The sequence below is a fragment of the Accipiter gentilis genome, chromosome 9, assembly GCF_929443795.1.
Source record: "Accipiter gentilis chromosome 9, bAccGen1.1, whole genome shotgun sequence".
Classification (NCBI taxonomy): domain Eukaryota; kingdom Metazoa; phylum Chordata; class Aves; order Accipitriformes; family Accipitridae; genus Astur; species Astur gentilis.
Genome location: NC_064888.1, coordinates 22,283,812 through 22,299,201, shown reverse-complemented (window position 1 = coordinate 22,299,201; position 15,390 = coordinate 22,283,812). Strand labels below are relative to the sequence as shown.

Below are 15,390 nucleotides of genomic sequence, written 5' to 3'. Positions count from 1 at the left end.
GCCCCAAAGCCTCCTTGTCACCCACCGGTAGCATTTCCAGTTCTCCCCCTGGTTTGTGGCATTGAGATTACTTTCTCCGTGTGGCATGAGCTGCTGATTATTTTTTTTAATCAACAAGTGCTACCATTTATTTATTTATTTATTTATTCCGTTCTGTTTTTCTTTTGGAGATAGCAGGAGTCTGATTTCCTTAGGGCTGTTTTTAGCGGTTTATAGTTCTTCCAATACTCACATACAAAGTAGGCAGTATCTTTAATTGAAGCATCATTTCTCCCCAGCGTTCAGTAACCCTCAGTGTTGTTAACCAAACATTTAACGGAGAGTCTTAAAAGGGATGGTTAAAAGTCCCTCTCTGACTCATGTCAGCTTTCACCGTCTAGGAACACCTTCTGATGTGGGCTCTCTGTTGTAACACTGTGCCTCAGAAAGCAGGCAAGGCTCGAGTTCCTAATGCAAAACTAAAACACAGACCGCTCGCAGGCCTCTTCATCCATCACAGTGAAATGAAAAAGGAGCGACATATTTTTCCCCCCTTTGCTGGACACCTCTAAATCCAGGGAACAACTGGGCTACTGTTGTTTTTCATCGTCACTTCTCCCTCCCAGCGATTACAATGCTGCTCACTTTTGACAGCTGCCACTGAATCAGCCCCACTATGCCTGAGCAGGATCAGCCCGGGGATGGACTCTGCAAGATCTTGGTTGTCCGTCTGCACCTCACGTGGCCAGCTCCATCGCTGCAGGATAGCCGTCCGGAGAGGATACGTGCGAGGGGATAGGGGCACACTTCAGAATGGCTTCTGACCATCCTTGTTCCACTCCCAGGACGTCTCGAGTGTCAGCGGGGAGCGGGGATTGAACACGGGAAACACCGTGAGTGGGGGAAGGTGCGGAAACAGGTCCTGGCCGGGGTGATGGCGCTGGGGCACCCCAACCTTGGTGCGAAACGGCTGAGAGTGCCTGGCACGGCGGCCACACGGTGGGGTTAGGAGAGCTGCCTCCGGGCTCTGCCACCAGCAAGGTTTTATTTGTAAGGGCACTCTTTTCCACTTTTAACGGCGAAGGCCTCCTCGGGATCGAGCCTGGATTTTCCTATTGCTGGCATTACTGGCTAGCGAGGAGGCTGTTACGGAAAATAGCCGATAGCAAACCGAGCTGCTCCTTTTTCCTGCCGCCCTCCGCCAAAAGGGACTGTTTCCTGGGGGAAAACGGCCGGGACTCTCTTTAAAGCGTTACAGCCGACATTTTCCAGACTGGTTTTGCCTATCGAGGTAAACACCTACACAGATCTACACGCCTATCCGGATACACAGTTGCGGGTGTGCTTTTCTGTACAGAGGTGTATGATTTACATATACATATATACACGTCTCTCTCGCGCTCCCCATCCAGAGCCCCCATCCAGAGCAGGCGTTTTACACTGACGCCCCTTCCTCCCCCGCCGCACTCCGCACCCAGCTGGGGAAGGGGCGCGGGGTTCCACCGCCGCTCCCCGACGCCCCCCGGGCGCCCCTTATTTCACGAGGGGCAGCCCCCATCCAGCCCCCCGTCGTTGGAAAGGGGGGGTGCGGAGGGCCGGCAGCACCCCCTCGCGCAGGCCGCCGGCCGCTCCGCGCTCCCCGCGCCCCGCGCGGAGCCCAGCGGGCGCGCAGGCAGCAGCGGGCGCGCAGGCAGCAGCGGGCGCGCAGGCAGCAGCGGGCGCGCAGGGTGCGCGCCGCGGGGAGCGAACAGCAGATTGCGGGCAGCCAATGAGCGAAGGCAGGCCGAGGTGGCACCAAATTTCCCGCAGCCAATCGGCTGGCGAGGGGGAGGGGGAAAAAAAAGAGGAAAGGAAAAAAAAAAAGAAAGAAAGAGAGGAAAAAAAAAAGGCAGCCAGGCATCATGCGAGAGCCTGGCCCTCCTCACCCTCCTCTTCCTCAGCATCCTTCCTCCCGCCCCCCCGGCCCGCCCCGCCCCGCCTCCCCTCGCGGGCACGCCGAGAGCCGGGCCCCCGCCGCGACTCGCCGCCCGCCGCGCTGACCCCGCGCATCTCACCCGCGGGCAGGGGGTCACCGGGAGGCCGGGGCGCGGAGAGCCCAGCCCCGCCAGCCGCCGAGCAAGCAGCCCCGCTTAAATACCTCCGCGCCCGCCTCCCCGAGCCGCACAGCTCGCACGGCGAGGGGCCGACAAGAGCCAGCCGCCTCCTCCCTCCGCCGCCGCCCGCCGCCGCCGCCGGCCTGCGCGCCCGCGTACCGCCGCCGAGGAGCAGAGACAGGGCCGCCCCATGCCTGCGCACTTGCTGCAGGAGGAGGTAAGCGGGGGGCTGCCGGCAGGCCCGGGGCTGCGGGTGCTTTGGCTTCCCCTCGCCCCTTCGTCCTTCATCTCCGCAGCTCCGGCAGTGAGTGGTGCGCTGCTGCTGTCCTGGCGGGGGGGGGGGTGGGGGGGTGGGCATCCACGCGTGTCCGTGCACGCGCACACACACGTGTGCACACATGTGTGTGTGCCACTTCTCCGTCGTGAGGCAAAGTCATGCGGTGCTAGCTTAAGACCTCACCCAAGCCTCGTGGGGAGCCCGTGAACGAAGCGGGGACCACCGCCGCTGGCATTATCTCCCCGTGGAGCCTGTGCCCTCCGATAGACTGAGCATTTATCTTAAAACCATCCACCCAAGCGTGCTGGTGGGGGCTGTTCAGGAAGGTCCTTTGTGCCAAGAGGCCGTGGGGTTTTTGGTAGTGCTCAGGCTGTGATTTTTTTATTTTCTTAATTTTTTAATTTTTTTTTTGTAAGAAAGGGCTTTGACTTTCAGGCAAATTTTTAAGGCAAATGTTGCAGCAGGTAGCGTCTCTAGGACAGACACGAGGTGAAAGCGGCCAGCTGCCCGGATGAAATGAATGACTGTGTCTGCATTGCCTGAGCCAAGCAAACATTCAGTGGGGAGACTGCCCATTTTTGGCATAAGAAGGTCTGAATAACAGCCCGGCACCAAGAAGATACATAGAGCTGTTGGATCTTTAGAGATTTCATTTTTTGTTTTCGCCCCTCCTGGCAGCCACCCTTTGCCTGAGGGGAAGCAGGGGCCGAGTCTAGTGTTCCTGCTCTCGCCTTCTCATCCTTCCCCCTCCTGCCTATGCTGGGGAGTGGAGGTAAACCACAGCCCCGCTGTCTTGCCTGGTGCCAGCACGCGGGGTCTCCCCCAGTCCTTTCGTGCCAGTGCTGTGACCTTCCGGGGATGCTGCGATGTAAAGAACTTTATTCCTCTCCCCACCCGCAACGGATGCCAAGGGCAGCGCGCGGAGACCGTGTTTCATGGTCTCGGCGTGTATTTTGGGGCATATCCTGGAGGCTGGGAAGAATCCTGTCCCTGGGTCATGTTGGGCATATTCAAATATACTGGACCGGAGATTCAGTGCCCTGGGGCCCCTCGGCTGAACCAGCACGGGAGCCTTCGAGCTGCAGTTGGTTGTATAAGCTGGCTGGGTGCCAGGATCACCTATGGCGTGTTCAGTGCTGGTAGGGTGTGTGGTGGGGGTTGGAGATGGGGGAACACATCTGTTGTGCAGATGCGAGCTGCAAAGTCATTCAGAAATGAGGGGAGAGCTCATGAAAGTGTTTTAGCTGGCCTCCTCCCCCTCTCAGTTCTAGACCCCACATCAATCCCCATCCCATTTTCCTCAGTAGGAGCCGCAGGAGCCAGCCACTGTGGCCATAAGGGGGTAAAAATCCTCTTTCTTTCCTCCTCGTTTCTCCGGTCTCCAGCTACATAGCTGCCCGCTCTCCCTCCCACTCCCCCCCCCCCCCCCGCTCCCCCCCAGCAAGCCTGTAACGGTGGAGCTGTGTTTCACGGCTGCTTTATAGCCCTTTTGATTTAAGGTTAGTTTACACGTGAGAAATGACCGGTTCGATTACCTCAGTATAATTCCAGCAGCATAGGTATGCTGGTAAAATTCCTTGTGTGTGGCTACTACGACTCTGGAAGAAAAGGTTTTTCTCTCTCTGCTGTCTTCTCTGCCCTCTCCCTCCTCCTCGTCTGCCCCCGTGTAACGCTGACAGTGGCATAAGCTGTCGCGGAGGAGAAAAATGCAACTGCAACCCCACGTTCTTACTCTGGAAGCAGCATGTCCATATGGGGAGCGTTACCCGTCTAATTATACCACCAGATCTCTGTTGGGAATTTTTCTTGCATAGACAAGTCTTGGGTCTTTTTGGTAGATTGTCTTCCAGCCAAGGAGGAAAATTGTGCCTTCCTGCCAAAATGCCAGATGAGAATATCTGACGCTTTGAAACGGGCAGGACTCTTCCTTGCCTAATCTCTGGATTAGAAGACGTTTCTCGCAGCGTTTTTTTGAGGGGCATTGCCTCTAAATTCTCCAGCAGCTCAGCGTATCATACCCTCAAAACTTTAGTTAGGAAGGTTAGGCAGTGACAGCCCATAGCCGGGATGCAGAAGGAGCCAGTCCCGAGCTCAGCAGCTGCCTGGGTTCAGAGAAAGCAGCAGGATACTTCACGTCCAGTTTTTTTCCTCTCTAACCTTTGATTGATTACAGAAGGAAAAACTTGGAGGGCTCCCACTGTAGATGTCATTTTGCTTCCCAAACTTGGGGCATCTGTCAGCTTTGTCAGCTCCTCCCCGTAGGAAGGTATGTCTGTAACCCTCTAGTTTCTACCCCTGGGAAAGGGAGGAGTTGGGGTGGCCACGTAAGCTGCCTGGCCTGATTTTAATGCCTCCCTCGGAAAACTAGGCCATGGCAGGACGGTGGTCTCTGACGAATCCCCGGCGCCTGGGTGGCAATCTGCTGTTAATTCGGGAGAGATTTCTATTGGGAAAGGAGCTCTCCCGGCTCGGCCTCTCTCCCTCCCGCGGTCCCAGCTCTCCCGTTCCTGCTGGCTGACCTTTAGTGTCCCGTCGCGCGTGGAGGCAGCGGTGCGGACAGCGGAGGGACGTGCCCTTCGGGCAGGTTCCCTGGAGGTGAGGGGATGAGGGCGGCATGCCCTCCCACCGCTGGCATCCCAGATGCTTGGCAGCCCTGGGGTCGAGCCCCGTTGGGCGCTTGGGCTCGGGCCTGACAAAGGGCTGCGAGCACCAGCAAGCACGCGGCTGTCATGATGGAGATGGAAATCGGTGATTCAGGGTTCAATGACCTGTCTCATTAGGGTCAGTCCTGCCTGCTCCTTTCGTCATGCATGCCTGATCGGGCAGGCTGTCACTCAGCCAGGGCAAACAAGCGTGTGCAGAGGGAACGTTGCCTCACGTTTGCGGGAGGGAGCCGGGAGCCAGGCTGAGCCAACTTGCTGCTTAAAACTTCCTCTCTGTGTGCTGGTGGCCTCGGCTCAGAGGTTTGTCTTCCCGTGCCTCGGTTTGCCTGCGAGTGGAAAGCGGGAGAGGGATGAAAGCCTTAGCAGCAGGCATGGGGTAGGAGCCGTAGGTCCAGCTGGAAGCACATCGCTTGACTGCTTCTGTCCGCTGATCCCCAGGCGTGTCGGTCTTGCCACGTCCCAGCCTGGAAGGTGAGGCAGGAGGAGATAAGGAGGCACCCCAGAGGAATCCCCCTGTGGATGGATCTTCCTGACGTTCTCCCGGTGATCCCTGGTGGGGTGACACAAAGAGGCAGGGTGTCACGAGCAGCCCGACGATTTAAAATAAAACCGTGTTTCAGAGCGCATTTCTCTCCCACCTCTTTGTTCATTCACGAGATTTCCTTTACTGTTGTCTGCTTATGCGCAAGCCCAGACCACAAGCCCACCTAAAAACGCCCACTAATAAAACTGAAGGAAAACGAAAATCCTTGCAGCCTGCGAATGACCTCACCAAAGCCACTAGTGGAAAAAAGACTGGCTTTCAAGTCTTTTTCTTTACTTTCTGCACCCTGCCCGCCATTCACCTCCTCTCCCCAGGAAGATCAGGCCCCCGCCCTCTCAGGCCATGGCTGTGGGGCCAGAGCAGGCTCTTCTTGGTGCCAAGGGCTCAGCCGAAAGAACAGAGCCTTCCAGGGAAACTGCAGGCTGGGAGTCTTGGTACGGCCAGCCTAGCTGCTTGTGTTTCTATGCCCTGCGTTGGTAACCGCCAACTTCTTGTTTTGTTTTCCCTTTTTCCTTTCTTGAAAACGTCCGTTGCTGCCTCTCCAAGGAGTTCTCCTCCTCTCCCAGCACCACCACTGTCGGCACCATCACCTCCCGGGTGACCAGGAATGGGAATGCTGTCATGGAGAAGAACTTACTCGATCACGAGGACTTGGCAGGAGACCGGGGCATGGTGGATGATCTCTTTGATGAGACCTACCGGGAGAAAGAGGGCCCCAAGCCCCCCTTGCGATACGTCTGGAGGAATATCATCCTCATGAGCCTGCTGCATCTAGGGGCCGTATTCGGGCTGATGCTGATACCTTCTGCAAAGATCCAGACGTTGGCATGGGGTAAGCGCGTTCCTCCATTTGTTTCTTGGCATCTGCAAACCCCGAATCTGTTGGGTAGTATTTTTCTTTCCTCCAGGCCCACAGACTCGGGGAGGAGAAAGAAGGAAGTGGAGGTCTTCTGTTAGAAGCAGCTGCTCGGCCAGCTTTGGAGCAAGCTGTGGGAGAGCTTGCTAGTATCTCTTGTAAGGTCATGCAGGAGAGGGCAGGATTTGGCAGGGAACTGCTTGGTTGCTTAAAGAATGAACTCAATTCACAGGAATTAGGCTTGGAAGTGGCCCACACCTGAATGTGCAGCCGCTTCTGGGGTGAAGCACAGAAAATGTGTGATGGAATACTGTGACAGTCCCAGAAGCTTAGGAAGAAAGATGCTAGCAAGAGCACTTGAAGGGGTGGCTGGGGAGGCAAGGTACAGGGCATGATTTGGCATGAGGCTGCTGCCCAAAGGCAAGAACCGTTCCCGTCTTTACCGAGGGAGGGTAAATCCCACAGAGCCTCCACGTGCGTGTGAGGGGAAAGAGACAAAATACAGTTGAGCTGAAGATAAAAGTCAAGAGTTAAGTCTGAAGCTCAGGTCTTTTATCATTCTTACAAAAGCACAGATTAGCCCCCATCATCCCGGAACTAAGCCTGACAACTTTCAAAAAATAAATAAGTGGCTCTCCAGGCAGCAAATTCCAGTGGAGAGCACAACCCAGCAGAAGGTAGCTAGGCGAAGCTCCCCTTTCTCAGAGACCTTGCCCTGGGTAGGAACCAAACTTCTCCTTTGACTGCTTGAAAGGCAGCTGGGCCCGGGCCCCAAGCTGCAGGGGAGCCTCGCTTTCCACGAGCCTTTGTGTGGACCCCTGGAGAAGTCAAGAAGCCAAACGGCTCCCGGTGGGGAGGCTGAGAGACTGCATCCAGCCCCTGCCTTCCTGTGAAACAGAGCATCCTGAAACGAAAAGCGACAGTCTAATTTGAGACCTGCTGGCATGGCTTTTGGTTTCAGCGGTGCTCCTGCAAAGTGCTCAGCCGGGAGCAGCAACCTGGCCAGCCCAGCTGCGGACAGGCCCTGGAGCGATCCACCTGGTCCGTCACGCTCTCAAAGTCTGTCCTCCCGATGGCTGTGAGCAACAAGCATCACAGCTGGACCGGGAAAGAGATGGCTCCCTGGATGGCCAGACTGACTCTTTTCCTCCTGGACCATCTCTGCCTCTCACAGGCAGAGGCCTGGGGGGTGGGCATCACTGGAGGCCACAGGGCTCGGTCAGAGGCTGGCTACAGCATCTGCAGAAGCAGAGGCACCGGCACGTTCCCTGTGCAGCTAGCATGGCCTTTCGGGGTGGGGGGCGGGGCGGGGGGGCATGATGAAAGAAGACATTGCTGGGCCTTTCCCTTGTGAAAACCTGACAGGCTGCGCTTTTTCCCGGGGTGGCAGGGTTGGGCAGAACACGCGGCCTCAGCACGACCTTGGAGGAACGTTTCAGGGCTCTTGGTCCTGCTCTGTCTGTCCCATCCCCAGGTTCTCAGCTGGAGGCTAGGCAGGGGCTGCTGGCTTCTCTCACTGAGCTGAGAGCCTGGGTCCTCCAACCCCAGCCAAATATCCTCAGAGCACTGCTGGGGGGAGGAGGGAAAAGGTGAGTTGGGTTTACTGGTTTCATTTCAAGCTGCTGAGATGCGCTGCGGTTTCCACATCCATCCAACCCTTCTCCCTTGAGCGCCCCCGAGATACTTAAGTGGGCTCGAGCGTCTTGATCCGGAAGGTTCATGCTGCTTTGCAGTCTGCTAAGCCCCACCTTACCCCCAAATGGCCTCTGAGGCAGTGTCTTTGCAACCGCGTGCCTGTTTGGGATGTCTGTGTGGCATCCCATGGCACGTTGTGGGAATCTGCCTTGCTTTTTGCCTGATGCCAGTCCCTCCTGCTCTCCTCGCTCGGTCGACTCTGATGTGAAGTGCCAGCTGCTCTCCTGCCACTGTGAGGCACTGCAAGATTCCTCGGTGGCTTCTGGAGTGACAGATGCTCTGGGAATGGGAGAAGGACTTGGAGTTTGGGGGAACTGCGCTGTTCTGGACTGGCTGAAAATCCATCCTGCCTTACCAAAGCTGGAGTAGCTCCACAGAGCTCCCTGCCCTGCATCCCTGGCACTTGTTCTGGGAAAGGACCACCCTTCCCTGCACCCAGCAGCCAAGCCAGAGCTTTCCCCTGTAGTCTGTTCTCCGCCAGTACTGACCGGAGCCGGGATACTTTGATCGTCCACAGGTCTGGCTTCTCAGCAAGGCTCCTTGCTCCTTCTTGCATTGCCCTTTTCTCAGTTCGTACCCTTCTTTAGCACATACAAGCATCTGTGGCTGTCATCTCAGTGACTTGCTGTTATTTTCCCAGCACGCCCTGGTAGCAAGGAGAGGACTATGGTTCCCATTTTACACACAAGGACAGAGCAGCAGAGACTTAACGTTGCTCCTGGCAATACACCGTGGGCTCAGGGCAGAGCCGCTTTCCCAGTGGTAGTTCTGGAGCTGCTGGGGTTTTTGCTTCTTTCTTGGTTTGCTTTTTCAGATCATTCCTTCCTTAGGCTGTGTACGTGTAATATAAAACTAACATGGCCCCAGATGTTCTGTGCGGTGGTGCTCCAGGCAGCTGTGGTGCCTGGTGGCCGATCTACCTACCTTCTGTATTGTATTACAAGGAGCAATCCCCTGCTTACAGCCTCTTCATCCAGGCCACCGTCTCCTTGAAGTTCCTGTCCCTCTGAAACCAGTTATGTTGGTGACTGTGTCCTCTTGTTGTCATTTCTCTGTGTGCTAATTCCTCTTTGTCTCTCAAGCTCTCCAGCCCTGCCTTCGTCACTGTTTGCTGTTCCGCGTTGCTGTGTGCATTGTATCCCTTGATCTCTTTCTGGTGCAGAGCTTCCCAGAACAAGCTGGGGTTGTTGATCAGGTGAGAGCTCACCATAATGAGGGCTCTCTGAGCCCTTCCAGCACTGGCTTTCTAGGCAGCTCCCCTTCTATTTACTGTCTTCCCCACTGCACTTGACGAAGTCTCGCGCAGTCTTTTCAGGGGTCGCGGGCAGATCTCGCGTCATTCGCCAAACGGTACAGAGACTGAGTCTGGAAGGTCAGGATGCAAAGGTGATTGACAGTTTCTTCTCTAGCTGTTCTGAGCCTCCCTGGAAACATGATTTGCAGGTTGTCTTCCTGGCCCTCTGGTACAGCAGACTGACAGCGTTTGTGTTCACCCCCTCTTGGCCTGGCCAATAATGCCTATAAAACAGTGACAGTTTGTCTCGACATGGTGCTCTGACAACACCTCAGTTCCCTGCGCTTCCAGTGGTGCCAGAAACATGGGCTGATATTGCTGCTGCATCGTCTTTGGACCAAGGAGAATCTTGCTGGGTAATTTAGGCAATTCTGACAGCCTGGAAATCTCAGCCAGTACTAGCCGCAAGGATGTGTTCAGCAAAACGTTTACATACATTTTTTGTTACTTTCCCATCAAGGCTACTGCTGGCAACTCCTCTCCTCTTAGTGTCCTCTCCAGGCTTAACTAGGAGGGGGTGCGCTTTTCCTCCGAGCGTGGAGGGGAAGTTCTGATTTTGCCAGATGGGCAAGTTAGGTTTTAGCAACAGTAGCTCCTCTTGCTCCTCCTAAACGCTGTTCCCCTTCGGCAGCCTGCACGTGTATCCTTGCTCTTGGTATCTTTCTTCTGAGACTAGCAGAACTCACCTGCCTAGCAGGGACTGGGAGGCAAGGAGGGAACAGTCTAAAGCTGTAGTTTTCCCGTGCACTGAGCAGAAGCCCAAGGACACCTGCTGGAGCAGGGACACCTCTTCACGTAAACATCCGTGGTGTTGACTGCAGGTGACAATGCCTTTAGCACATTCCTGGCTTCCCATCATAACTTGAGGTCTGAATCTGGGCCCTGAAGAGGTAAAGGCTAGTGAGTCATATAGACGTGACTGAATCTGGAATGTTTTCGAGCACTGAGTACGTATTACTGCCAGTGGTCATAATTCTTTGTATTCCAGTTGAACGGGTCATTGGGAACATCACCTATGAGTTGACAATCTTTTGGATCTCAGATACTTCAAAGCACGGTGGAAGATGACTTTGAAACGTCAGCTGATGGAGTCCCTCAGTCCTTCAGTTTGGGGCAGCATCGCAGGCAGCCGTGCAAGTCTGTGCTACTTTATTTCACCTTCTCCGCTCTCTTTCCAATTTCATTCCTAGTGGATGATCTTGGAGGAGCTTTTCTTCTTCCGAGATGCTGATGCCCTGACTATGCAATGATCATCATTGTACCTGTTTGCAGGGATGAACCCGCTGGATTCTGTTGCTTATCATGGACTCCCTGTCCAGTGTTTTTCATGGAGTCTGTATAGGTTGGCAGTTAAATCCAGACTCCTGGATGCTGCTCTCAGCTCTGCCATAAGCTGTTTGTCACCCTCGGAAATCTACCTCAGCTACTGAGGCGTGCACCGTAGTTATAAAGTTGCCCAGAGGTTTTATGAAACGTGGTTTGCAGGGTACAGCAGCTTACATTCAAGGGAGAATAGTGGTGAGTCACACTTCTGCCGCTAGTAGGAAATGTCTGAACCATCCAGGAGCTGGTTTCTTTGTTTTTGCGGTGTCTGAGGCCAGAGAGGTTCTGTGAATCCGTTAGGTGCTTTTTCAAGGTTTGCTCTTGTGTATGAATCTGTGGGGATAGTGACTGATTTAAAATGCGTCTTAAAATCTAAACCCAACGGGGAACCAACCGCTCATGAGCTGCTTCGTAACTTTCAAGTCAGCGTTGTAGGGCTGGGTGAGACCTTCAAGGTGTCCAGCATAAGTACTTTCCTGTCAGTAAGGCCAAAGGGAGACCTGAACGAAAAGCCCTGCTCCAGCATCCCTCCCCTCTCCCTTTCCAGGCTTGGCCAGCTTTACGAGCTTTGCTTAGCTCCATTGTCTCTTGCAAAGGCCGGATCCTGCTGCATTTGCATGCATGTTCATTCCTCTTGGTGCCCTATAAATCGGCTATGACCAGTGACTGCTTGGCTCCTCCGAGAGACCGCAGAGGTGCTGGGCGACACGAGGCGGAGGTGTGCTGGTCTGAGGCTTGCACTGCATTCGGCAGCAGGCAGAGAAGCCAAGGGAGAAGATGAAGATGGGAAGTCACGGTCAGATCAGCGGACAGGGATGGTCGCTGTTATACAGCGGTATGGGAGTGAGAAGGGTTCGTGCAAGTTTAAGGGGCCAGAAGAGGGTGTTAAATCAGCCGCAACCAGCTTTTAGCGGATAAGAGATTAGGTTTGGAATGTAGAAAAACAAAAAGGAGGTGACAGAAGGAAGAGAGAGCAAGAGACGATAGGAAATAAAGCCTGGATTATTCTGAATGAAAGAACAGGGCCGTGGTGCCTTGCGCATGTCTCGGATCTCTGATTCCAGACAAGTTTCTGGCAGAGTGTCTATTTTCTGGGTTCAGGATAAGCTTGATTAGAGCCATTTGGCTGGACTGAATGGTATCGTCAAGCATACCAGTGATTCCTATCCAGGGGTTTACGTGTAAGAATAAGGAGCTGTTTTCATGATTGATCCAATTGGCTGAAATCTGCAAATTTATAACAAAGCAAGAGTTTCCCCTGGGGGACTGGTAAGAAGGCATCCCTTCCCCGAGGGGGCTGAAGGTGGATCAGTTGACCTATGCGCAGATGTGCGCCCTTCCCTCTCGGTGTCTGAACTTGCAGGGCAAACCAGCTGTTGAGTGCGCTCCGTCTTGGTGCCAAACTTCCTGACCCTTCCTTCCTAGAGAAAGAGTTGATTTTCAGATGCAATTTTCTTCTTCTCCCCAGCTTCCTAGTGTAATGCTGCTACGACCCTATGGGGGTCTTTTCTCCACTTGAGTTCTAAGACCAGATGCTGGAACCCAGGCTAAATTCCAGAGGTCCCAGGAAGACGTGTGGGAACACACAGACCAGGGCAGACATAAACACGCGATCCAGAGGGAGAGGGATGTGGGTTTTTACTAGCTGCCAGAGGGGCAAGGAATTCCTTCTGACCTGCGTGGAGAGGGACCGCATGAAGCAGCCTCGAAACTCAGCTGGGCCCAGCAACGCCTGCCTCTGCCCCGGGCACGACTTGCAGTGAGTTGTTGGCCTGGGAATTCCCTTCCGTAAATGGTGCAGGAGCTGAGCAGAGCGGGGATCAAAAAGCCCCTGGGAACAGGAGCCTCTGGGCACATTTTAAGTCGGTGGTGGAGTTGAAGGTGAAGCCCAGGCTTCAGTGGGATGGTAGGTTAGATCTTCTTCTAGCCAGCTTCTGCTTAGAAAGGGAGCAGAAGAGAAGCTTAACCCTGGGCTTGAGCTGTCCCCCTGAAGAAATATAAGACCATCTACCACTTCTAGGTGAAAAGAATGCAAAAGAGATTTAGTGAGCAGTGGTGAGATAGGAAAGCAAGACCCTTGATTTTTTGGGGTGGGAGGAAAAAGGAGAGCTGTTCCCTGGTGGACTGCAGAGCTGTTACCACAGGGCTATATGGAAGCGGTCGCTTCATACAATTTTGATAACCCTGCACCATGACAGATGGCACTATTATGCTGAAGCACCAACCCTTGTGACAACTCTTGTAAGGGGGAGCCTCCTCCCTTGTCAGAGATGAAGAGCTGAAGTGATTTGCCCCATGTTGCTTCGGAAGCCTGTGGTAGCTGGGGCACTCTCACATTGATTTTTATTGCCGCAGTCTGTGCTTTCCATGGGTTCCTCTCTTGCTTCTAGAGCTTTGGGGGAAGGCCTGCCTGCGTGTTGCTCTGCCTGAGACTTTGCTGCAGGCTGACTTGCTCTAACTGCTCCAACACTTTTGGTTTTCCTGTCCAGCCGTTCTGTGTTTCGTGGTGAGCGCTCTGGGGATCACAGCTGGATCTCACCGCCTCTGGAGCCATCGGTCCTACAAAGCCACGCTGCCCCTGCGGATCTTCTTGACTATTGCAAACTCTGTGGCCTTCCAGGTAAGCACCTCCTCAGTGTGCTGCTGGTCTCAGAAGGAAGTGCTCCCCTGAAACCCTGTCTCAGATATGGGACAGGCTGGCGGAGAGGTTCCTTTCTCCTACTACCTCTTGTTAGGAAACAACCTGCCCTTACCATGTGACACTGCGGTGCTGGAGTCCATCTCATTGTCTTCACCTTGTCCCATCAGAGGGTGACGCTGAGACAAACCGGGTGGGGAGAGGACTGTTGGCCAAGACCAGGGGCAGGAAAGCTCTCCAGAGCAGGAACGTACCCTTCCCTCGAGGTGTGGTCACCCTGTGCTTGCTCCAGGTCCTGTGAAAGAGGTGTGGAAGTACTAAGTGCTCTCCTGGTGTTGCCTCACCCTCCTCTTGCTGCATGGCCGGTAAGAGGGGAGATATCTGCACAGCCCAGGGAGCCAGGCTGTGGAATTTGCTGCTGCAGAAGGACCAAGAACTTGTTGAGATTATGCAGTTAGGGCGATGCTTCTCTGTTTCAGAAGAGTGATACTTAGGAATAACCCTGTTACAAATCACACCACTGGCTTCCAGAGAGTCATCACAGGTCAGTGATGTTTCAAGGAGAGAAGGGTTGGGCCCATTCAGAGTGGCGCAAGTGGCTGCAGGCAGCCGATGAGCACCCCATGATATTGCCTAAACGCTCAGGAGAGCACTTCACAGTCCACAAAGGAAACAAACTGGGAAGTCCTTAGGGACTGTAGAAAGTAGCAGAGATGGCCCTTTAGAAGAAGTCAGAGTGAAACCCCAGATTGGCATGGCAGAGAAAAATCCTGGGGGTCTCTTGGGTTTGCTGCTGTGAGGCAGCTCTCACGGGACTCTGTCCTCCAACTGTACTTGAAGGGGCTTCATGCAGGCTTGCTCGTGTGTAGAAGGTACTTGGGAGGGTGGCAGGGTGCAGCGCTTTCTGCTGCAAGAAGGTGAACAGAAAAGTATCAGTGCTGTGCCGCTAAGTAATTCTCTAGCTGAGGTATGGGGGAAGGGTAAAGCCCAAGTGGACCAGGTATTTCAGAGACGTCATCTTCCTTTCTCCCCTGTGTAGCCATAGAGGATAGCACTTCCTTGACATTTAATCAGAACAGGGTGGGGATGGGTTGTTTCAGCCTTGAAAAACTTTCTAAAACACCACTGACTTTCCTATTCTCTCTCAATACCAAACCACCAGAGTCTCTCGTGAGGAAGAGGAAGGACCAAGCTGCTGATTCCTGGTCCAGCACTCAGCAAGGGAATGGGATGGGTTGCTGTGTATTGGCTAGTCCCGTACAAAGACCATCTTTCACAGGGTTATAGGGCAGAGGGGGAAAGAATTTGCTGAGCTATTGCTGTAGGGGATAGGAATAGACAAAGATGAGAGACAGACAGATATTTCGGCTTCAATAGGAACTAATCCAAAGTTTTACTGAAAATTCAGTACCATTTCCCATGGATTTTCTTTTTTTAAATAGTTACTTTCAATGAGATCAAGAGAAGGTTTATTTTCAATCTATCTCATTCCTCTTAGTAGCAGCAGGTCTAAGATGAGACCGGTGACTTTGAAGGCCAGAGAAGACTATAGATTGTCTTATCTGAGGTCCTCCAGAAAAGGCCTGTTGGCTGCTCAGAGACCTGTGGCTTGTGATTTCAGAAAAGTTGGGAATTCTGCCCCTAGTCGGCTCCTCCACCTGCAAGACCAGGCAGCTGCAGCACAGCAGAAGCTCTCCTGGTTATAGCCTGTAGCTGGAAACTCCCAAGGAAGGAGGCGTTCTCCTAGGCTTTGCTTGCTGGTCTCAGAAAGCCATGATTTTCAGACGGAGTTGCAGTTAGAGGTGGTCCCAAAAGAAGATCTGTGGAAAAGAGAACGTGCTGAAGTTTGGGTCAAGTTACTGACTTTTCAGCTTTGAGACCCTTGATTTGTGTTTGTGCACAGGGTGTGGTGGATGAGGTGGTACCACGCTCCAGCTGCGGTACCTGGTCTCTTGCCAAATTTGTGCCTTCTGCCTCTAGCAGAAGGATTTCCAGGAGATGGGGAAAGCCTCCCCAGATGGGGAAGGC

At 53.9% G+C, this 15,390-nt stretch overlaps 1 protein-coding gene across 2 annotated transcripts in view; it reads left to right on the top strand.

Annotated features, from left to right (window-relative positions):
• The window catches only part of LOC126043081 (acyl-CoA desaturase-like), a 94,672-nt gene that overhangs the window by 71,117 nt on the left and 8,165 nt on the right, over positions 1-15,390 (top strand). The window contains exons 1-3 of one of the 2 annotated variants that reach the window (XM_049810978.1): positions 1,959-2,289; positions 6,103-6,388; positions 13,214-13,344. In XM_049810978.1, the coding sequence (XP_049666935.1) occupies positions 2,263-2,289; positions 6,103-6,388; positions 13,214-13,344 (444 nt within the window). In that variant the 5' untranslated portion in view covers positions 1,959-2,262. Of the gene's footprint in view, positions 1-1,958; positions 2,290-6,102; positions 6,389-13,213; positions 13,345-15,390 lie in introns of those variants that run through there. The other variant, XM_049810979.1, reaches the window with a different exon arrangement.